Here is a 25,284-nt window from a genome sequence, read left to right on the forward strand (position 1 = left end):
TAAAGATTATTTCTATTTCTATAACACAAGCTTTAGCTAACTTAACTTGCGTCTAGATGGCGCTGTGTGAATTGTTCTCTTCTGAGAATAAGGAGGGTTTTTTTAGGTAAAGATGGATTACGATTGAATGTTAATTTAAGATGTCAAGTCTGTCAGATGTCACGCCTCTTATCCTGTAATTTCACTGCCTAATCTGCACCCTACAACATAAACAGCTTACAAAGCAAGCTGTTTATCGGCTGAAATAGGTGACACTGAGATACACACGCAGACGAGTTTGTATTGTCTATCTCGGTAGATAATAATATTATAATAGATATCGAATAAATAATATGGAAAAAAAATAGAAAATATTATTCATTACTCAATTATGTTTAGCTTGCTTTGTAAGATAGATAGATAGATAGATAGATAGATAAGTTCTTTATTCAACCATTACAAACACATAGCATACATGAGATACATTTTATAAATAGAAATAAAGTTTACAGATTAAATAATACAGAAATATAATATTACAAAATAAAATAAAAATGGAGGTGGCTTTATGTGTCGCAACTCGCAATGATGAAGAGGCAACCAACTCAGCATGAAGCTACAGATAAGTCTGCAGCGCTGATACTCTGTTGGCTCCTATAATTAAATACATACTTACATACATATATACGTGAATGTTTATATATTACACTTCGAGCTCTTAAAAAATTATACTATTACAAAACATTATACAATATACAAATAGATTAAAAATGAAGTGGTGTGTTATGTATACATATATTGTTAACCTATAGATACATACTACGTACATAAATAATAGTTGTTGCATATACAAGGTCGCTGGCTAAACGCGCCGTGAGTCAGACATTATTGTTCCTGACCATGCTTACCGACTTCGGTCGTTGAAAAAAAGACTCCTCAGATAAAGGACCTCCTATTTAAAGTCAGTTGTTCAGACAATAAGTGTTTTTTTAAAAGGTTTTTAAAATTCACTTTAGTTTTTATATTACGAATAGGAGGAGGTAAGTTATTCCAACACTTGGAGGCCATATATCTGAAACTGCCTCTGAAGGCAGTAGTCCGATGTGCTGGAGTCACTAGTCGATACAACGAAGCCCTGGTTTTAAAAGCATGCTGATTGCCAGACCACACAAGTTTTCTATAAAGGTAATCAGGCATTTTGGATTCAATGACATCAAACAACAAAGTCGCAAAATAAAGGTTGTAACGTGAAGACATAATTTAGTAGTTTAGCATTATTGAGATAAGGAGAGACATGACTACGCGGTGGTATACGGAAGCAAAAACGGGCGCATGCATTTTGTACACGTTGGATAAGCCGCCGTGATCTAGCTAGTGTACATGAACCGAAAACAGCTAAACCGTAACTCAGCTTGGACAATATCAGAGAATCGCACAGTCGAACACGTAGATCAGTTGAAAGATAATTTCGAATTTTGTATAATATCTTTAGTCTGTAGAAGCAATTCCCCACACAATCTAGGACATGGTTTTCGAATTTAAGACTGTAAGCTGTTTGGAGGCTGAAATATGTGGGACTGAGGTACACACGCGGACGAGTTTGTACGGTGTACCTCTGGTAAATATGTTACTAATATTATAAACGCGAAAGTATGTGAGTATGGATGTTTGTTACTCTTACGCAAAAACTACTGAACGGATTTTGATGTAACTTTACAGTAATATAGCTTATACATCTGAATAAGACAGGCTATAAATTTCATGCGAGTGCAATCGCTGGCATTAATAGTAAATAAAGAAACAGAGCATCGTAAAAATGTTTTATTTAAAGCAACTTTATCTAGAATTTATTTTATAAAAAACACATTGAAATATAATTATTAACAACATTCATTATAAAATAAATTTATTTATTATTAAAAAAACAACAAATTATATTATAAAAAAGTGAGAATAAATCAAGTTTAGATACAATAGTCGAAGATAAAATAAACTAAAATATTGCAACTAAATTAAGTTACACTATGAATTACTCATTGGATTTTTAGTAAATTAGTTTTAAGTATACTCGTTAGTAAACTAATTTATTTTTAATTTTGTGGTCGGTTAATATTCATAAATATGTTGTTTTTATACTACTATGGTGGTAAACAAGCATACGGGCCATCTGATGGTAAATGGTTACCGTAGCCTATAGATGTAATATATGTATTAAATTATTACTTTATATCTGTTAATAAACTGTTCCTGGATACAATTTTGATACCTGTAATAAAGAAAAAAAATATATTAAACTTTAAATCTAAAGTCTTAAAGTACAATTTTATATTCAATTAATTTTTATTTTAGTTAATTTATTTTATGTTAATACTTAAATATTTTAACACATATATTTGTTTTTAATTCAATTATCTAAATATATATAACTCAAAGGTGACTGACGTAGTGATCTATCAACGCACGGCCCAAACCACTGGACGGATCTGGCTGAAATTTGGCATGCAGGTAGATGTTATGATGTAAGCATCTCCTAAGAAAGAATTTTGATAAATTCCACCCCAAAGGGATAAATTAACGTGAGCGAAGCCGCGGGCCAAGCTAGTAATAACATAATTTTGCATATTTTTATGTTTTGTTGATCGTTTTGAGGTTTCATGTAAGGTTTAGATGATTCTAGAATGAGACACGTTGACGTCTCTCCACGTGACGAAGTGTATATCTTATATATAAAATTCTCGTGTCACAGTTTTTGTTCCCATACTCCTCCGAAACGGCTTGACCGATTCTCACGAAATTTTGTGAGCGTATTGAGTAGATCTGAGAATCGGCCAACATCTATTTTCCCCCCCCCCCTTCCATTCCCCCTAAATGTTAGGGGTAGTCCACCCCTAATTTTTTTTTTTAATTTTAAGGTAAAACAACGTTTGTCGGGACAGCTAGTATCATATATAAAATTCTCGTGTCACAATGTTAGTTACCATACTTCTATGAAACGGCTTCACCGATTTTTATGAATTTTTATATCCATATTCAGTCTGAGAATAGGCTACTATCTACTTTTCATAGCCTTATCTGATAAGGTCATGTCATTTTTTATAAAAAAAATTTATTTATTGTTTTTTTTAATTGTAAAAAAAATCCAATACCCTAGATTTTCACCCTTCTACCATCAACCCCTATTTTTTTTATAAAGATTTTAATGTATATGACAAAACAACATATGTGGGATCACCTAGCTTATATATTATTAGTTAATACTTAATATTAAATTAGAACGTAAAAATTTGACGTTTATAAGCGGCTAAAATGTCCTACATGAATAAATGATTTTTGAATTTGAATTTGAATTTATTGTGATATATTAGGAAATATGTAGATTATTAGTGATATATATAATATAATTATAAATATATATATGTAGAATATTGAACTGGACGGTAGGGAAAAAAATTATAACGTAAAAACTTGACGTTAATAACCGGCTAAAATGTCCTACATGAATAAATGATTTTTGAATTTGAATTATATATTATATTTTATTCCTCTCCACTATAGAATAATCCAGTATTTCTCAAATATAAGCGTGATTTTTTTATAATCTCCTGAGATTATTGTTATTTTGTTAATAGTTTTGAAATTACTTACAATGTTTAACCAGTAAGTCAAAGATTTAGATGACTCTAGAATGCGACATGTTGACATCTCTCCACGTGGCGAAGTACTGTTTGAATATAGCCGGCTCTGTTCCCTGAGGTATACGGGTTACTTTCACCTGCAAAATTTAATATATATATATATATTTATTTATTTATTCTTTTGCACACAAAATTGTATACATGGCGGACTTAATGCCTGATGGCATTCTCTACCAGTCAACCGACGCGTTGATCAGAGATAGTATAGCGGTGCAATTTTACAAGTATTAAATAGATTAATACAGAAAAAAAATATGTATATAGGTGTATATATATATATATATAAACGTACAAATATACTTCTAAAATTATGTAATTACATAAATAAAGCGAAATATATATATATGTACATATAGAGGAGGGATTATTAGTAGTGGGAGTAGTAAACCCACTCCTAACAATATGCCATGTCTGACTGGATGACAATGTAATGGTGCACCCGCCTGCGCTAACGGTATACGCTGGCGGGGCACCAGTGGAGGATAAGATGAGCATGAGGTCAGGTCAGTTAGCACATCGTGACAAATTCACTAGGAACTTATCACGACAGTTTCCAGGGGGATCCGCGTGGAGATCGACTTGACATGGTACGGTGCTAGCAATGGGTTTGTAAGGCCTCATCAGTAATGATGTAGATCATTAGTAATGAGGGCTTCCTATAGGAAAGAATTCAAGAAAAAGAAGTTGTAGATAAAATAGATTAGAAAAGTAAATGAATGTTGGGATGAAATAGCACATTGTATAAGAAAAAACATTTCTTGACAACCATTATTACATTTACACATTTATATATATATATATGCACACTCACACTCATTACACATATACATATACACATACATACATACACACTTAGAACAATTTAAAAAAATCTACTTATATTATTTATATATATGGTTATACTATAGGGAAACCATCTTGATAAGTTCTTAGTGGTTTTGCCACGACGCTAACTGACCTGACCTCATGCTCATCTTATCCTCCACTGGTGCCCCGCCAGCGTATAGGTACCGTTAGCACAGGCGGGTGCATTATTCCTTTCTCGTAAATGAAAAAAAAACGGTTACCATTTACCACTAAATTGGTATTGAGATTATTTGACATTCTAATTACATTAAATAAATAATAATCACTCTGGACAATTTATACAGCGCCATCTAGTCCCACGGTAAGCAGAGCTTGTGTTATGGGTACTAGACAACTGATATAAATAAATAAATAACCCTGGACAATTAACACAGCGCCATCTAGGTCCACGTTAAGCAGAGCTTGTGTTATGGGTACTAGACAACTGATATAAATAAATAAATAACCCTGGACAATTAACACAGCGCCATCTAGTCCCACGGTAAGCAGAGCTTGTGTTATGGGTACTAGACAACTGATATAAATAAATAAATAACCCTGGACAATTAACACAGCGCCATCTAGTCCCACGGTAAGCAGAGCTTGTGTTATGGGTACTAGACAACTGATATAAATAAATAAATAACCCTGGACAATTAACACAGCGCCATCTAGTCCCACGGTAAGCAGAGCTTGTGTTATGGGTACTAGACAACTGATATAAATAAATTAATAACCCTGGACAATTAACACAGCGCCATCTAGTCCCACGGTAAGCAGAGCTTGTGTTATGGGTACTAGATAAGTGATGATATATTTATTTGTAAATACATAAATCAATACACATAGACAACACCCAGACCGATACAAATAATCATACTCATGAATACAAATGTTTGCCCCGTGCGAGGAATCGAACCCGCGATCGGATAAGCAGTAAAAAACAAAAATAATTATATATGGAAACATACCCAAGACGGATAGCTCTTTGATGTTATAACCTGTTGGGCCTTTGTCAAAGCTTCAGTTTTTTCCTGCAAAAAAAAAAGAAATGTCAGTTTTGGCGCGAAAATTGAATATTGGTAGGGAAAAGAGAAATTATATTACAGTAGAACATATCTGAAAAACGTAAATAGAACTAAAATACCAAAACGATTGTGAGAGTACCCACCACAATAAAGACACCCCGCGCTCCCGCCACATTTTTTTTATTTTTTATTTTTATTTATATAGAAAAGGCAAATAGTCTAAACATACAGCCGTTGTCAGTATGTTTAGACTTTGTGACTTAGCCGTTGTCTGTATGTTGACACTTGTGTAGTGAAAAAAAAAAGTGTAGTGAAGTAAAAATGTGGCGGGAGCGCGGGGTGTGGTCTTTACTGTGGTGAGTCGTCCGGATGGGTATGGGTAGTCGCTCGTTGTGTAGGAAAGTTTTGGGGCTTGGGGAGTGTATGTTCCGATGTCTTAGGATTTTTTTTGAAGCGAGTTCTGTCCGGGAAATTGCTTGTGGGACATGTCCCGCGATCACTTCAGGAATTATTAGGAGACTCAAGAACATTTTTTGCACTGTACAACTACATTAATGAACAAATCAAGGCATATACAATATACTAAGTATTTAAAAACATCAACATGGTATTATCAAAAATTCAAAAAATAAAATAAACTAAGAAAATTAGGAATATCAAAACCTGCATACATGGCTGTATGGGCACAGATCCCTTTGTCTTTCCGATAAAGGATAAACGAACCAAAAAATAAATGAATATTGCAGATCGTCCTAATATTTTAACTTATAGTATTACTAATGTAATGTAGTAGATCATTAGTACTTGGCGGTTATTATAAGTATTAGTATTAAAAAAAACGTATCTAAAAAATTATAGAGTAAGTAAATATAACTTACCCTCTCTGAGGATTGTTTCCCGACCCACACGTACACGCCCCCGCTGATGGTGTCCAATATGTACACGTCCTTAGAAAGAAATAATATAATAATAATTTTGTGATTTTCACCCGCAAAGACAAGTCTATCACCCCATCAAAGGGTATAAAATATACAAGTTTAAAAGACGGCCTTATTGCTAAGCTATTGATTTTATTTAAAAAAAGTTACATTCAAGATTGGTACACCCTATAGATATGTATATATATCAACTGATTGGTACACCCTATAGATATGCATATATACCAGCTGATTGGTACACACTATAGATATGTATATATATCAGCTGATTGGTACTCCCTATAGATATGTATATATACCAGCTGATTGGTACATCCTATAGATATGTATATATAGCTGATTGATACAGCCTATATATATTTATATATATAGGGTGTGTCAATTTTACAGTTACAGTTACCTGCTTTTTGAGTTGTTCCTGTCGGAATGGTCTCGACACGGGTGTCGCTACCAATTTCCCGCTGCTGTCGGACACTTCAGTTAAAATTACATTCTGTTCTTCGTTCCTCTCGAAGCTCTGGAAGTAAAAATAATACAGATGTAGATCTATGATTGATCCCCCTTCCAATTCAAACGGGGATCGAAATTATGATGGCCTGAGCCGAGGTTCGAACCCCTAGCGATGACTAAAGGAGCTCTGGAAGTAGAAATGTTACAGATGTAGATCTCCGATCCCCCGTTCAATACAAACGGGGATAGAAATTACGTCGGTCTGAGCCGAGGTTCGAACCCCTAGCGATATTACAATAAAGTCGTATCCGTCAAGCGGGAGTTGTCCTTCAGCCGCTCCATAAGTCCTTCCTTTGGTTTGGAGTGCCATCTGCACTCGCCCCCTATCGTCCGGTGAAGCTGTAAAGGCCAGCTGCGGCCAACAGCATTAGAAAGTCCGAAAAAAAACGGCCAGGTTTTCGGCCCCATAAACATAATATTTAACTCGATTATTAACAAACCAAAAAGATTCAACATTATTGAAATTTTTTCGACTATCTTCCATCAATATATTGTTAGTTTTGATCTAAAAGATCTTGGTAGATCACCGCCAATGTTGTTTTTTGAATAACCACATGGCGAAATTAGGCCTTAGCTAAACATCTGTAGATTTTTCCGAGCAGAAGAGGAAACGCCACTACACATCCTATGTGGTTGTGGCCCACTCATGCATAAGCGAAATATCTCCTTTGGAAAGTTTACACTCTATCCTGAGGAGATAAAAAATATCCTTCAATTCTTGTCCCTGACGGGTCTAGGTAGCGAATTTTGAAAAAGGACGAGCACAATAGATCTATGTAAGTCGCAGTGCTACAGGTCTTAGCACCTGATAATAGCCCAAACTCCCCCAATAAAATAAATCAGGAACAATCCAACTAGGTGATGATTACCTGGTCATCACCACCGGCGGTGGCGTCAGGCACGCTGTCCTTAGCACCGGAGCCAAGAGCAGTGAAGAACTTCTGAACATCCACGTCGCTGGAGTATTGGTCTGAAAAGGGGATCTTAGTTATAGATAAACTTTCGTTTATTATTTGATAGCCTCGGTGGTCTAGTGGTGTAACATACCACCTTAATTCCGATGGTCGCGGGGTCGATTCCTTGACACAAACATTTGTATTCATGAGTATGATTATTTGTGTCGGTCAGGATGTTTTCTATGTATAATATTTATGTATTTACGAATATAAATCTATGTATTTGTATCAGTTGTCTAGTACCCATAATACAAGCTTTAGCTAGCTTAACTTGGGTCTAGATGGCGCTGTGTGAATTGTCCTGAGATTATTATTGTTATGATACATCTTACTAATATAATAAACGCGAAAGTTTGTGAGTATGGATGGATGGATGTCTTTTTGATGTATATATCATACGATACATCAAAAATACATCCAATTTTTGGATGGAATATTCTTTCACGCAAAAACTACACGTACTTTAGTATAGCGGGTCAGCTGGTATGTTAAAACTACATTTTATTTTCGGACTACTCTGCTGTTGGCCGCAGCTGGCCTTTACAGCTGCACCGCACGTTAGGAGCTAGTGCAGATGGCACTCCAAACCAAAGGAAGGACGTCTGGAGCGGCTGAAGGACAACTCCCGCCTGACGGATAAGACTTCGGTCTGAGGGCACCGTTAGGGGTTCGAACCTCGGCTCAGGCCGTCGTAATTTCGATCCCCGTTTGAATTAGACGGGGGATCGATTGCAGTGGGTAAAACAAAAATACATACCTATGGTTTCAACCCGAGCTCTACCCACATGGTCTTGATCTCTGATCTGGTTAGCAACAGAGACCGCCTTCAGCTTCTCCACATTCCTGGAGTTGGGGCCCACATATATATAAACGTCATGATCCACATCCAGGATGAAGCAGTCGCCTTTGTTCATTGACGAGATGCTCGGGTCCACCTGAAGGTGTATATAATAAATATAATGTTCAGTGTATTGGACATGCGTGCAGATTTCTTTTGATGACATTATACAGTGAAAGCCGGTTAATTGGGATTTCAAAGTTATACTTTTAAATGATTATTTAAAAGAGTAACACGCAAGTTTCTTCTTGTGATGAGACAGCTTTCCGAATGATCGTAGATTGAAAGAGAGATAACTATGACTATTCAAGAGTGCTTAAATTAGGTTTATTTGGGTAAATGATTTTCTATTCTATTATTAAGGGTTTCCATTAATCCAGTTTTCCTATTAAGCTGGTTTAAAATTATAGCTGTCTCATTTATAGAAGCAGTCATTATTGGCAGATTATTGGCTTAGTAATATAATAATCAGAGGGAAAGGGGATTCTTGGTAATGTGAATTGATGATCTTATATCTGTCATACGGCTAATGCTAGTTCAGAAGCCAGGACTACACATAAATACTGAAAGGATTGATATTGTCTGGAATGTGTACCTATTGTATAAATAATATTGTAACGATCCTTCTGAATTTAATAAAGATTATTATTATTATTATTGCTAGCAATGTATGGTACATTGCTAGTCAGGTAGTCCGGTTGGTCTCCACACGGTTCCCCTGGACACTGTCGTGATAAATTCCTGGTGAATTTGTCACAATTTGCTAACTGACCTGACCTCATGCTCATCTTATCATCCTCCACTGGTGCCCCGCCAGCGTAGGCGGGTGAACCATTCCATAATCATCTATAAAATAGCTAGCTAGCTCATCCCGAAAACTTCGAGTTTTTTTTAAAATTAGTTACACTATAAATTTCTGAATTAACCCTGTTAGACAGGTACGAACAGTTTGTATGGGCTGTAATAATAAAATTGCTGCTTTTATTATTTTCTAAACAATTTCTTCATATTTTATCACCGTTTAAACCTCCTCTGAACTTGCACCAATATTTCAAGACTAAACTTAGCGAAATCGGTTCAGCCGATCCCGAGTTTTAGTGAGACTAACGAACAGCATTCATTTTTATATATATATAGATTAAGGACCATGATAAAAATGTCTAGACTGGGTTGCAGGTTGTTTTTGATTGCCATAAAAGTAGATACACGTGATATCTTACTACACTCCCCCTTCTCCTTGTGATATTTTCGTGATTTTTACCAAACGATTTTCGCCCCCCCTTTCAAGCCTCACTTTTTTTTTTTGGTCTACTCTAATGCTGTTGACCGTAGCTGGCCTTTACAGCTTCACCGGACGTTATGGGGCGAGTGCAGGTGCACTCCAAACCCGCGGAAGGACTTATGGAGCGGCTGAAGGCCAACTCCTGGCCGACGGATACGACTTTAGTCTGAGGGCACCAGTAGGGGTTCGAACCTCGGCTCAGGCCGTCGTAATTTCGATCCCCGTTTGAATTGGACTGGGGATCGATAGCAGGGGGTCAAGCCTCACGTGATTAATGGACAATCCCATTATTATATGTTTCGGGCCTGGAAAGTTCTGGATTTTTGGGCTATGTAATAATCTGATCAGCTAATAACACTCACTTGGCGAACCCGTACGTTTCTCCTGCCCTTGACTTGGATGAGGCGCTTCTCGGCTCCAGCATTGGTGGTCACGTGACGGAATGCTGTAGGGTATCCGCCATTCTGGTATTGTACACCTGGATGAAAAGGGGGAAGTGAATTGTTAGTAATGTGGACTCAATACATTCATGAAGGCAAATGTTTGCGTGCGAGGAATCGAACCCGCGACCATTGGAAGGAAAGCGGAGTGCTAAACCGCTAGAATTCTGAGGCCATCTTTTAAATATTTCAAAGATTATTTATTAATATAGGATATTTTAGCCGCTTGCGAACGTCAAGTTTTTTTTTTTATTAGCTAATAGCTAAAAAGAACTTGGTGTATTGCTGCAGCCGAAGCTACAATGCTCATTATCACCGGAGGCCTTAATGTAAAAAAGCTTGTTATCTAAATATATACATATAACTCAATGGTGACTGACATAGTGATCTATCAACGCACAGCCCAAACCACTGGACGGATCCGACTGAAATTTGGCATGCAGGTAGATGTTATGACGTAGGCATCCGCTAAGAAAGGATTTTGATTAATTCTACCCCCAAGGGGATAAAATAGATGATGAAAGTTTGTATGAAACTTTGTCAATTTTAAACCGATCGAGCTGAGACTTTGCATGCATAAAGCTACTATGACGTAGGCATCCCCTAAGAAAGGATTTTAATAAATTCCACCCCTAAGGGGATAAATTAACGCGAGCGAAGCCGCGGACAAAAGCAAGTTAATATTATAAACGTGAAAATTTGTGAGTATGGATGGATGTTTGTTACTCTTTAAAGCAAAAACTACTGAACGGATTTTGATGAAACTTTACAGTAATATAGCTTATATATCAGAATAACATATAGGCTATAAATTTCGCGAGTGAAATCGCGGGCACAGTTAGTAAATTCATAAAACTTAAAGTAATTTTATGTGCACAGTTGTTTTGATTGTCTTATAAGTCGTTTTTTTTACAATTTTGTTTTATGAACTATTAGCTTTGCCCGCGATTTTATGCGCGTGAAATTTATAGCCTATATATTACTTTGATGTATAAGCTACATTACTGTAAGGTTTCATCGAAATCCGTTTAGTAGTTTTTGCGTAAAAGACTAACAAAACTTCCATCCATACTCAGTACTCTCAAACTCGAGTTTATAATATTGATAATATGTTTTTATGCAGAGACGTGCAATCTATTCTATATTACAAGTTCAAGGAGATTTTAATTTAATTATCTCATTGCTTTCTTGATTTAATTGATTGATTTTAGAAATATGAAAGCGTAGCGGTTTTTGTATTGATTGCCGCATGCATTCTTATGTAAAATGTGAATACTATAACTATCAGATAGCAATTGTAAGTAGCTTTGACGTAGTCTAGTGTTTTGAGTAGTCATGCTCACTAAAATGTCCAGACTTGTGGCGGCGTGGTCGGCCGGGTCATTGGGCTCCCTAAAATATGGTCGAGCGCAGTGATGGCTGGCTCATCCGTCATACTCGTGAACGGGTGCTGCTTGTAGGGACTGGTCTGCTCTAATCACTATGACTGATTTACTCTTATTAATTGTTTAACCAGTTGGTTATATATTCAATATTTTTTCTATTTGAGTATTTAATAGAATTAGTGCTAATTGGTGGTTTGTATTCACACACTTAAACTTAAAAATGTAAAGTAATAATAAAATTATTTAAAAGAGCAACACGCAAGTATCTTGCTCGTTCTCCTTGTGATGAGACAGCTTTCCGAACGAGCGGTAGATTAAAAAATGTAATGACTATTCAAAAGTGCTTCAATGTAAGTTTATTTGAATAAATGATTTTCTATTCTATTCTATTAATTTAATGTTTTTAGTTTAATTAAAGTGAACAATTACAGGCAGTTGTGGTCAATTGTTTTTATTGCGACTCAGAGCAGAAGTTGTAGCAATTAACAATTCAATATCAATACTTGAGTAATAGGATGATGTACGCAATTGTAGCAATTAACACAGTTTTTAATTAACGCAGTTTTCAATTAACGCAGCTTTTAAACCTTCGGTCTTAATAAAACTGGTAAGTGGTCACATGGTACTACCATGTTAGGTTTCATGATCTTAATAGAAATAGGAATAATAGAAATAGAAATAATAAAAATAGAAATAATCTTTATTCAAATAAACTCATTACAAGTACTTTTGAATAGTCATATTTTGATTCTACCACTCATTCAGAATGCAGATTCATCACAAGAAGACTGAGCAAGAAACTTGTGTGTTGCTCTTTTTAATAGATGTTTTTTTTTTTATATAAATAATTACAGTATAACAAGTAAGAGGCATGCGATAATCAACATAGAAGTCGCTACGCACTCATTATTAGTGTAATCAGATAATATTGTCAGTGCTATGGATTTAAAGTTTTTCTATAAAAACATTATTATCGTTAACGAATTCTTCAATTTTATAGTAAGCTTTTTTGCAAAGGAACTGTTTTATTTGACATTTAAATCTTTTTTCTGGTAGATTTATAACAGACTCTGGTATTTTATTGTAAAACCTTACGCAATTGCCATAAAACGAATTACTAACTTTAGCCAAACGACATTTAGGTAAAATCAATTTGTTATTGTTACGTACGCTTTTATTAGTGCAATCACTAACTCTTTTGAAACTGTCTATATTCCTTCTGGTATAGATGATATTTTCATAAATGTATTGAGAAGCAAGAATTGTAAATACTAGTCCTTCCTGTGGTTTGGAGTGCCATCTGCACTCGCCCCTATCGTCCGGTGAAGCTGTAAAGGCCAGCTGCGGCCGACAGCATTAGAGTAATCCGAAAAAAAGAAAAACGCAAGGTGTACCTAGATATATTTTATTTTGCTTTATTGTGACCACTAGAATTGCTACAAAAGGTGGACCAAATGCTACAGCATTCTCTCCCAGTCACACATCAAAGTACACCTTTGAGCTGCGGAGATACTTGAATGCGGCTAAAAGAATTATAATAAAACTAGCTTTTGCCCGCGGCTTCTCTCCTGTTAATTTATCCCCTTAGGGGTGGAATTTATTAAAATCCTTTTCTAGGGGATGCCTACGTCATAGTAGCTTTATGCGTGCAAAGTTTCAGCCCGATCGGTTTATAATTGACAAAGTTTCATACAAACTTTCAACCCCTATTTTATCCCCTTGGGGGTAGAATTAATCAAAATCCTTTCTTAGCGGGTGCCTACGTCATAACATCTACCTGCATGCCAAATTTCAGCCCGATCCGTCCAGTGGTTTGGGCTGTGCGTTGATAGATCACTATGTCAGTCACCTTTGAGTTATATATATTTAGATAACATTATAATAACAAAATACACATAACTACGGGTACATACATACATGAATAGAATCGACCTTTTTTTTAATACAATAAATACACTAATTATATACATATACATATTATTTACTAGCTGATTCGCGCAACTTTGTTTGCATCACATTTACTTGGCACTTATCATTTTATTTCGCCCAATTTACATAATATTTATTGCCTATGTTTTATTCTGATGCATAAACTATATTACTGTAAAGTTACATCAAAATCAGTCGAGTAGTTTTTGCGTGAAATAGTAACAAACATCCACACATTTTCGCGTTTATAATATTAGTAACATTGCAAGCAAAATAGACACTTATCAGATCAGAATAAGGTTGTACATTGCATATTTTCTATAAACTCACTTTTTAAACCTGATCGAGGATTTGAGGGATGGTTGATACATTTAAAATTTAAAATTATATTTATATGAAATGAAACAAAAATAAAATGTGTTAATGTTTCTGTTGATTTGAATTTTTTTTTTCAACTATCTTTTTTTTTGTTTGACATGGCAACACACATATTTGAAGGCTGCCAGTTACATTTACTTTTGAATTAATACCCAAAAAAATATATTTATTACAAGCAAAATAGACACTTACCAGATGGGAATAAGGCCGTGAATTGCTGGCTTTCATATCCTTGTGTCTCCCTGTGCTGTACAGCAGCACCGTTGAACTTGTCATCGAGGCCGACGCTGTATATAGCCGCAGCCCCCGACTCGTCTTGCGTGGACTCACTGCCTATCCAGTAGTATATGTCCCAGGACAGCTTATTCTTCTTATCCGCTGTTGTCTGGTGAAGAAAACCATATTTAATTAATTATATTATATATAAAAAAATATACAACTCAAAGGTGACTGACATAGTGATCTATCAACGCACAGCCCAAACCACTGGACGGATCGGGCTGAAATTTGACATGCAGGTAGATGTTATGACGTAGGCATCCATCCGCTAAGAAAGGATTTTGATTAATTCTATCCCCAAGAGGATAAAATAGGGCATGAAAGTTTGTATGAAACTTTGTCATTTTTAAATCGATCGGGCTGCATTTTGCATGCATAAACCTACTATGATGTAGGCATTCCCTAAGAAAGGATTTTGATAAATTCCACCCCTAAGGGGATAAATAACGCGAGCGAAGCCGCGGGCAAAAACTCGTGTAACATAAATCCGGATATAATAACCTTCAATGGACCGGCGACACTATGACGTACTAACCGGATAGCACACAAAATGGTAGGACTATTTCTTGAAATAGAAATAATCTTTATTGAAATAAACTCAATACAAGCACTTTTGAATAGTCTAATATTTTATTCTACCACTCATTTGGAACGCAGACTCATTACAAGAAGAATGAGCAAGAAACTTGTGTTGCTCTTTTGAATGGAAGTTTTTTTTATATAATAAGAATTAAATAATAATATTTGAGGTAGTCATGGCATAGTGGTTTGCCTTCATTTAATTCTAAAGGGATTGTTAATGATGATGATAGAAACATAATTGCTAGCAATATACAATGTTAGGTTAACCTCCACGCGGCTCCTGGAAACCATCGTAATAAATTCCTGGTGAATTTACCACGCTGTGCTAACTGACCTGACCTCATGCTCATCTTATCATCCTCCACTGGTGCCCCGCCAGCGTAAACCGTTAGCGCAGGCGGGTGCACCAGTACATTATCATTCATTACAAAAAAAAACAGATGTAGAGTGGTGCTTTCCTGCCGCTTTCCCAGGACATGTCCTATTTTTTGTAGTATCCTGGGACGTCCTGAATCTATACTAATATTATAAAGCTGAAGAGTTTATTTGCTTGTTTGTACGCGCTAATCTCAGGAACCACTGGTTCGAATTGAAAAATTCTTTTTGTGTTGGATAGTCCATTTATCGAGGAAGGCTTTAAGCTATATAACATTACGCTACGACCAATAGGAGCGGAGCAATGAAAAATATTGCAAAAGGTCCCGACCACCACCACACAAATATTGCAAATGAAATGCAGACGAAGTTGCGCGGGTCAACTAGTACTTAATAAACTGCGTCATAGGATTTTAAATTTTAAATGCTCGTTTAAAAAATTTTATTATACCTTGAGTATGATGTAAGAGTCTCCCTTGTAGAACTTGCCGTAGTCTCTCTGTGATACCACTTCCGGATTGAAATCCTGGAACAACAATTTATCTATCAGGGTTGCCAACTTAAAAATATTTAGCCTCGTACAAAGAAATAAAAAAAATTATAAAATTTATTACATTTTCGTTTATAGTATTTCGACCGTCAAATCAAATCAAAATATCTTTATTCATGTAGGTCTATTACAGACTCTTATGATATGTCAAATCTACCGTCAGTTCGGAATGATTTCGAGATGAGAACTGACAAGAAACTCAGCTCGTATTTTTTTCAAATGAACTTGTGAATGTTTACGATAATACAGAATCATTTTTAAATTCAAATTAGGATGTATAGAGCCACCGTTATAATAAGGATATCCCTGGACAATTAACACAGCGCCATCTAGTCCCACGGTAAGCAGAGCTTGTGTCATGGGTACTAGACAACTGATATAAATAAATAAATAACCCTGGACAATTACCACAGCGCCATCTAGTCCCACGGTAAGCAGAGCTTGTGTTATGAGTACTAGACAACTGATATAAATAAATAAATAACCCTGGACAATTAACACAGCGCCATCTAGTCCCACGGTAAGCAGGGCTTGTGTTATGAGTACTAGACAACTGATATAAATACTTAGATACGATGTTTTGCAATACATAATATAAATAGGAAACACCCAGACCAATACTAACAATCATACTCATGAATACAAATGTTTGTGCCGTGCGAGGAATCGAATCTGCGACTATATATAGATAATGTATACAATTTCTGTCAATTTATATCTATACATATAAATAAAATTGGAGTGTTTGTTTGTAATATTGAAATAACCATTTTTTCATTTCCAACCATTACAATTTTTCATGCACATGCATATAAATACGGTACATACACTAAAATAACATTTTTTACAATTTTTGTCTGTCTGTCTGTCTGTTTGTTCCGGCTAATCTCTGAAATGGTTGGACCGTATTTGATGGGACTTTTTTTGGCAGGTAGCTGATGTCATAAGGAGTAACTTAGGCTATATTTATTTTAGAAAAATAACATTAACTTCCACGCGGACGAAGTCGCGAGTACAGCTAGTATAAAATAAAATGATTTGTTAGGTTTGGTTTACGCGAGATCATAACTTATCTGTCGTTATCTACACAACATAAGGTTATCAAATTCTGGGCATTCTTCTCCTAGAGATTACCTTGTAAAATATATTTTATACTCCTAGATAAACAAAACAAATCAAAACAGAAATCATTAATACATGTAGGACATTTTAGCCGCTTATGAACATCAAGTTTTTTTGTAATTCATATTTTTCCCTACCGTCCAGTTTAGTAAACAGACATTAGCATTCTGCACTAATTCTCTATATAATATTTCTATACATACATATATACATCTATCTATACATACATACATATATCTATACATATAAATAAAATTGGAGTGTCTGTTTGTAATATTGAAACAAGTTTTTTACTACATGCACATGAATATAAATACGGTACATACACCAAAATAACATTTTTTACAATTTTTGTCTGTCTGTCTGTCTGTTTGTTCCGTCTAATCTCTGAAATGGCTGGATCGATTTTGACGGGACTTTTTTTGGCAGGTAGCTAATGTAATAAGGAGTAACTTAGGCTACTTTTATTTAAAGAAACTTTAGAAAATTTTTTCCACGCTAAACGCTAAATCGCGAGATCAGCTGGTAAACTATAAGTGTGAGAAATTTCATACTACATCGTGCGCGGAATTTTCGTAAGAAGTGGTCCAAAGATTTTGCTTTACTTATTAATATGTAGATAAGGATTAACTTAGGTCACTTTATATTTGAATTTTAATTTATGTAATCAAAAAAGTAAATTGTAAAAAAAAAAATTGGATTTTAACCTAATTCCACACGGACGATGTCAGTTAGTAAATTAAAATTAAAAATATCTTTATTCATGTAGGTCTATTACAGACTCTTGTGATATGTCAAATCTACCGTCAGTTCGGAATGATTTCGAGATGAGAAGAACTGACAAGAAACTGACCTCGTATTCAAAATATCTTTATTCATGTAGGTCTATTACAGACTTATGATATGTCAAATCTACCGTCAGTTCGGAATGATTTCCAGATGAGAAGAACTGACAAGAAACTCACCTCGTATTCAAAATATCTTTATTCATGTAGGTCTATTACAGACTCTTATGATATGTCAAATCTACCGTCAGTTCGGAATGATTTCGAGATGAGAAAAACTGACAAGAAACTCACCTCGTATTCAAAATATCTCTATTCATGTAGGTCTATTACAGACTCTTATGATTTGTCAAATCTACTGTCAGTTCGGAGTGATATCGAGATGAGAAAAACTGACAAGAAACTCACCTCGCATTCAAAATATCTTTATTCATGTAGGTCTATTACAGACTTATGATATGTCAAATCTACCGTCAGTTCGGAGTGATATCGAGATGAGAACTGACAAGAAACTCAGCTTGTATCCCTTACAAATAAATGTTGTACATGTTTACAATAATACAGATTCATTTTTAAATTCAAATTTGGATGATAAGTTGACTGTGAGTAAACAAAATTAATTATTATTTCTACCAGTCTACATACCTTTATTCTCCAGACCTCAACTCCAGCCTGGCGTCCAGCGTTAGCAAACAGAGGATGTACAGATGCTTTTCTTCTGGCATCCTGAAAACATAATATGCTATAATCAAAATATATATATATATATATATCTTACTAATATTATAAACCTGAACCGAGACACGATATTGAAACCTTCAAGACAAGAGCTTATAATATTAAAAATTATCTCAGGACAATTCACACAGCGACATCTAGACCTAAGTCAAGCTAGCTAAATCTTGTGTTATGGATACTAGATAACTGATACATATATATATATATAGTTTTTTTTTTGTAAATACATACATATTATACATAGAAAACACCCAGACCGATACAAACAATCATACTCATGGATACAAATGTTTGTGCCGTGCGGAGAATCGAACCCGCTGCCATCGGACGTAAAGGTGTGCTAGACCGCTAGACCACCGAGGTCGTCAAAGCAAACATATCGAGCAAGCAAGCAAATCCAGGCAAGCAAGTAAAGGCCAGCTGCAGACAACAGCATTAGAGTAGTCCGAAATATAAAAATATTACGCCGACTACAAATAAATGGGATAAGGAAGAAGCAGATGATGATGAAAACTAGTGAATTACCTTGTCGGTGAGAGATGTAATCTGTGGTGTGATCTCTGTCTGCTGCTTCACAGTGGTGCGGCAGTTGACCGCTACAGTCAGCGCTGCAAGCGCTACAATGTGTAACACCCTCATTCTGTAATGAAAAACACAAGTTGAGTTGACTGCCTGGTCTGCCGGTCGAATCACTCGGTACACAGATAGTCTAGACCCTGAGATAGGACATAGGCTACTTTTTAATACGAAAAAAGGGTTGTAAGGGGGTTGCAAGGGGTTGAAAGGGGTTGAAAGGGGTGATGAAGGATTGTATGTAAGTATAGTCATTTTTAAAGTTAGAAGCTTGAAACTTTTTTATTTGGCATTCATTGGGTCAGATTATTAAATATTTTGTCATTATTTGCTCAAAGTCATTTTACGCGGACGATTTCGCGGGTACAGCTAGTAGTATATAAAGGTGTTTTTATGAGGAAGGTAAAATTTAAACGTTCAATAACTTAACTCGTAGGCAATGAGTAATGATGACTAAATCTCAGTGACCTTGTACACATAGCTAATGCTCTAATTGGATTTATATTCTCTTTGTTTGTTTGTCCTGTTCATATATAGATTGTTTTCGTATCCAGACAATGATCTCAATCATGCTTCATTAATTTTCCAAGACTAGAATTGCGTAGTCTGAAATACACATTTTGATTTTTGAAGTGAAACTTCTATATAACGTTGGGTATTACGATACTTCAGTCACGAAAATGCGTTACCATCTCATGGAGATGGTAGACGATATTTATTTATTTATTTATTTACATCATACTAAGTAAGCTTTACAGTCTCCCAATATGCTCGCTTAGGAAGATTGTATACAAATACACACAATTATAAATACTAATTACATACATACACACTAATTACACAAGGAAACAAAAGAAAAAATAATACCTAATTTTAATGTAACATACTACATAAATAATCTACTGCCATCTTACGAAACTCCAGCAAATCACAAGTAAATATATCGAGATCTGGAAAGCGACTAACTACACCGTTGAGTAGACTCAATGCCAGAGAAATAGGAGCCTGTTTGGCCAGCTCTGTTCTTCTCCATGGAACACCGAACAAGTTTATCTTCGTGCTTGTACGTAATTATTGGGCGCTCTTATGGACACCGATGTTAATACCGCTTGGTTACATTTTTCACCTCTCATGACTTTGACTACATATTCCATTAATGCAATCTTCCGTCTTACTTCGAGTGTGTCATATCCCACCATCCCCAACAAAAACATAGTAGGATATATATTAGGGTATGTGACTATAACCGTACTGCCTTTGATATACATATCGTATAAATTCTTTTAGAGTTTCTCCACCATGAGTATATATTTTGATTCATGTGGGTTCCATACGTTACTTTCTAATTTAGTGCGTACGAAGACATTGTATAGTATTTTAATATAGTATGTTTTCTTTATTTGGGTCATTGTTTTGTTTATTTAAGTCGTCATTAGTGGATTACTTTCGAATTTAGTTACATGTTATTACGTCATTATTATTTGTTGTACATTCCAAATGTACAACAAATACTAAATAATATTAGGAAGGTACCTAAGCCTAAATAATATTCCTCGCGAACTATATTATACGGCACAGCTAGTATAATATAGATGAAATAAACCGGCTCTTGTCATCTACACTTCACATCGATCCCCCGTCCAATTCAAACAGGGATCGATATTACGACGGCCTGAGCCGAGGTTCGAACCCCTAGCGGTGCCCCCAGACTAAAGTCGTATCCGTCAGACGGGAGTTGGCCTTCAGTCGCTCCATAAGTCCTTCCGCGGGTTTGGAGTGCCATCTGCACTCGCTCCTAACGTCCGGTGAAGCTGTAAAGGCCAGCTGCGGCCAACAGCATTAGAGTGATCCGAAAAAAAAATTGTCATCTACTACAAAAACCTGAAACTTATCAGATTATATATGACTTCATCCTAAATACCATAAGGACGCTCTAACAGTAGTAATTATTAGATAAGCTGTATGTGTATCATGTAATTATTTGGCTGGAAGGATGTTTCCAAGGCCTTAAAAATACTTAATATAAAAAATATATATACACATTTTTACCTATTTTCCTTTGAAAGATGTTTTTCGGTTGAAGTATATGGCAGTGAAATTACAGGGTAATGGCACTTTATTCCTCTGGAATGACCATCGGTCTTACCTATTTTAGTCGCTGTGGTGTACTAAACAAACATACGGCCCATCTGATGGTAAACGGTTACCGTAGCCTACGGACGCCTGAAACACCAGAGGTGTCACGTGCACGTTGCCGACCCTTAGAGATTAGCAAGAACAAATAGGTAGATATTTTGTTTTGTTTGTTGTACGTACTGTATATACTTTTATATGCATTTAGTTGAGAGTTGTTAATTTGAAATTACAAACAAACTCTTCAATTTTATTTATTTTATACTAAAATATGGTCGAGCGCAGTGATGGTTGACTCATACGTCATACTCGTGAGCGAGTGCTGCTTGTAGGGACTGGTCTGCTATAATCATTACGACTGATTTCGTCTTATTGTGTATGCATAATTGTCCCTAATAAATTAATGCTAGTTGTTAATTTGAATTTACACGTTTCGACTTAAAAATGTAAAGTTACAAGGATTATTTGAAAGAGTAACACGCAAGTTTCTTGTGATGAGACAGTTTTCCGAATGCGCGGTAGATTAAAAACATTGTCATGATTATTTAAAAGTGCTTAAAATAAGTTTATTTGAATAAATGATTTCTATTCTATTTATTTTATACAGGTGGGACATCCCTGAAGTCGACGTCATGCCGGAACCTGTTAACGGGGTAAGTCGTAAGTTATAAGAAAAAATTTATAACAATATGTTAGACAGTATTAACCCTTCGTGGGTTCTGGAAAAATCTCATGCTATAGTATTAATATCAAATAAATAATTTAATATTTTTGTTCGTATGTCTGTTAGTCTTGCTGATCTCTGAGACGACTGGAATAATTTTGCCGGGACTTACATTCGCAGTTAGCTAATGTTAGAAGATTGGGTTAATTTTAGTTTATTTATTCTAATAAAAAAGAGGTAAATTTCAAGCCGACCAAGTTGCGAATCACACCTAATAATATATATATGTTAAGATAAAGCAACATATAATACTTTGAAAGTTATCACAAAAATCAAAATCTTTAAACCGTAACGAGATCAAGACTTATGTAGGTAACAAGAAAACTAGTCATTTATCTAAAATGAACGGCAATTCTAAACTAGTTTTTAATATATCTTAACACAATTTCTCTAATACTAACCCCAATATTTCAATATTAATTCAATAAATCAACATTTTATAGAAAAACTAATAACAAATATTACTTACATTATTGTAATGTTATTATTTTATTTATCAACACAATCACTGTAATACGCATGCGCAGTCAATGACAGCGCGGGAAACACTAGCCAAGATTCAAGATGGACGCAATCGTAACTCGGACATGGTTGTCGAATATGGTCATGTAGGGTCAATATTGTTTTTATTACTTAATTGGATCTTTATAAGTGGACTGGTATTATTTAATTGAGTTTTTAGGGTTCTTTGTTAAAGAAATGTAAGGTTTTTCGGTTGACTGGTAAAAGTTGTTCATATATTTGAATCAATATAAGTCCTTTTTTTATGAAATTATTTACAATGAAATTGAATTATTTATTAAATTAATTTAATAAAACCTTAGAGCTTATTGCTAACACGTTTATATTTTAAAATCATTGTAATAATAGTTATTTAATTTTATTTATAATTAATACAAGGCTGTATAAGTGTATTGCTTATTACATGATATGTTTTAATTAATTCGTAAAGTTTCTTTTTTATTCATATATTAAAAGTAGCCTAAGTTACTCCTTATTACATTAGCTACTTGCCAAAAAATGTGCCGACAAAATCGGTCCATCCGTGTCAGAGATTAGACGCAACAAATAGACAGACAGATAAAAATTGTAAAAAACGTTATTTTGGTGTATGTACCGTATTTATATTCATATGCATGTAGTATAAAACGGTTATTTCAATATTACAAACAGACACTCCAATTTTATTCATATGTATGGATTAATAATATATATATATTATACTAGCTGTCCCGGCAAACGTTTTACCTTAAAATAAAAATAAAAAAATTAGGGGTGAACTACCCTTAACATTTAGGGGGATGAAAAATAGATGTTGGCCGATCCTCAGACCTACTCAATACGCTCACAAAATTTCATGAGAATCGGTCAAGCCGTTTCGGAGGAGTATGGGAACGAAAACTGTGACACGAGAATTTTATATCTAAGATTAGTTTTAAAATATTAGGTATTTCATATGTATGTTAGTCTATAAGGTATGTATAACATGGGCCTAGTGGCCTGAAATAAATAATAATATAACCTCTAGAGTCTCGATTCTTCCTTATCCCATTTATTTGTGGTCCTCGTAATATGTTTTTCTCTTCCATTCATCTCTGTTCGCAGTCATTCGTTATTTACTCCCTTTCTCACCATATCATCTTTCACACAGTCCATCCATCTCAAGATATCCATCTCAACATTCGCATTTCAGTTGCATGCAGTCGTCTCTCATCCGTCACCTTTATGGGCCAGCACTCTGATCCATACAAAATAGCAGGCCGGATCATGGTCTTGTAAATTCTGCCCTTAAGTTTAAGGGGAACTCGTGAGTCGTCGTCGCCGTAACCTGCCGCCACTTCATCCAACCTGAGTTAATCCTGTGCTATATGGTTCGGTCTAATTCGCCATTGCTTTGGAGGAGTGAACCTAAATAAATGGCTGCAGAGCCAGAAAGACCGCCAAAGTCGCAAAACATGTATTCCGTTTTGGAATTACTTATCTTTAAGCCACCACTTTCCAGCTTTTGCTGCCATATCGCCAATCTACTCTGTATCTTATCCTCAAGATATTAATAAAAAAACAAAAAATTTCAATCGAGAAGACAGCTATAGGCTCTCTAATGCCTGGAATCCAGTGATTGGTTTAATTAAACAAAAACAAAAAACGCGATCAAAAAGTGTATTAAATGTACGTAAAGATACTGTGAGTACAGTTTGCCGAGATGAATATCGAGCGAGTTCCAGTAGTAGCAACAAACGAAGACGTGTGAAGGTAGACGCATATGTCTGCCCATAAAAAGATTTCATTTTCCATCTACCCGCTGCTCTTCAGTTTACCCGTGATCATGGTGGTCGAAACACTACCGAAATATCGGGAACTCAGCAAATAAATATAAAACGTGGTAAGATCCCGTGATTTTTACTAATTATATGTATAAATAATGACCGCGTCAAGTTTAAAACAGTATATAAAAAAAACACTTACCTAGCAAATATTTGGTCACTTTCTTCGAAATATTATAACTAAAAACATGCTATGTGGGTGTCAAATACAGAGCACAACTGTCACAATTATTGTTTATGATATATATATATATACATGTATTAAATATAGTAAATAGAGCCATAGGTCAACTCACAGATATGATGTACACTAGTGTATCACCAGGTGATGCTCGCATTGTGTGGCTATTTATGTTTTCCTGTTTACATCTTTTTTACTCAATTATCTGCTAAATTACTTATTCTATTGGAATGGAACAGGATGTTGACCAATCTGTTAGTAATTCTATTGCTTGTGGGCCGCAGCTGGCTTTTACAGCTTCACCGGACGATAGGGGGCGAGTGCAGATGGCACTCCAAACCAAAGGAAGGACTTATGGAGCGGCTGAAGGCCAACTCCCACCTGACGGATACGACTTTAGTCTGAGTGCACCGCTAGGGGTTCGAACCTCGGCTTAGGCCGTCGTAATATCGATCCCTCTGTTAGTAAGTAGTACTCGTTGAATATACTTATGACCTCGTTGGTCTGGTGGTTTACCACAACGCCTTACTTTCGATGGCCGCAGGTTCGATTCCTCGCACTGCACAAACATTTGTATTCATGAGTATGATTGTTTGTATCAGTCTGGATGTTTTCTATATATAATATGTACGTATTTACGAAACTATACATATTTTTAAAGTCATGGATTTAACATAGAAAATTATACTTGGTGCAACATACACCTCTTAAAAT

The 25,284-nt window shown here is 35.3% G+C and overlaps 1 protein-coding gene across 2 annotated transcripts; it reads right to left on the minus strand.

Moving 5' to 3' along the window:
• Nucleotides 1–3,649: 3,649 nt before the first annotated feature.
• Nucleotides 3,650–24,609, minus strand: LOC131849022 (gelsolin-like). 2 transcript variants are annotated; one of them, XM_059198999.1, is made up of 12 exons: nucleotides 24,532–24,609; nucleotides 19,161–19,275; nucleotides 18,543–18,623; nucleotides 15,892–15,966; nucleotides 14,397–14,589; nucleotides 10,435–10,550; nucleotides 8,710–8,887; nucleotides 7,866–7,966; nucleotides 6,887–7,003; nucleotides 6,427–6,495; nucleotides 5,492–5,554; nucleotides 3,650–3,751 (listed from the first exon to the last, which is right to left on the minus strand). In XM_059198999.1, exons 2-12 carry the CDS (start codon nucleotides 19,272–19,274, stop codon nucleotides 3,650–3,652), a joined length of 1,209 nt encoding a protein of 402 aa, XP_059054982.1. In that variant the 5' UTR covers nucleotide 19,275; nucleotides 24,532–24,609. The 2 variants fall into 2 exon arrangements, with proteins under 2 accessions (XP_059054982.1, XP_059054983.1); XM_059199000.1 differs by lacking the exon at nucleotides 24,532–24,609 and adding an exon at nucleotides 22,535–22,608.
• Between the last annotated feature and the right edge of the window lie 675 nt (nucleotides 24,610–25,284).

The sequence above is a fragment of the Achroia grisella genome, unplaced genomic scaffold, assembly GCF_030625045.1.
Source record: "Achroia grisella isolate CSIRO2021 unplaced genomic scaffold, CSIRO_AGI_Agris_v1 utg628, whole genome shotgun sequence".
NCBI classification, from domain to species: Eukaryota; Metazoa; Arthropoda; class Insecta; order Lepidoptera; family Pyralidae; genus Achroia; species Achroia grisella.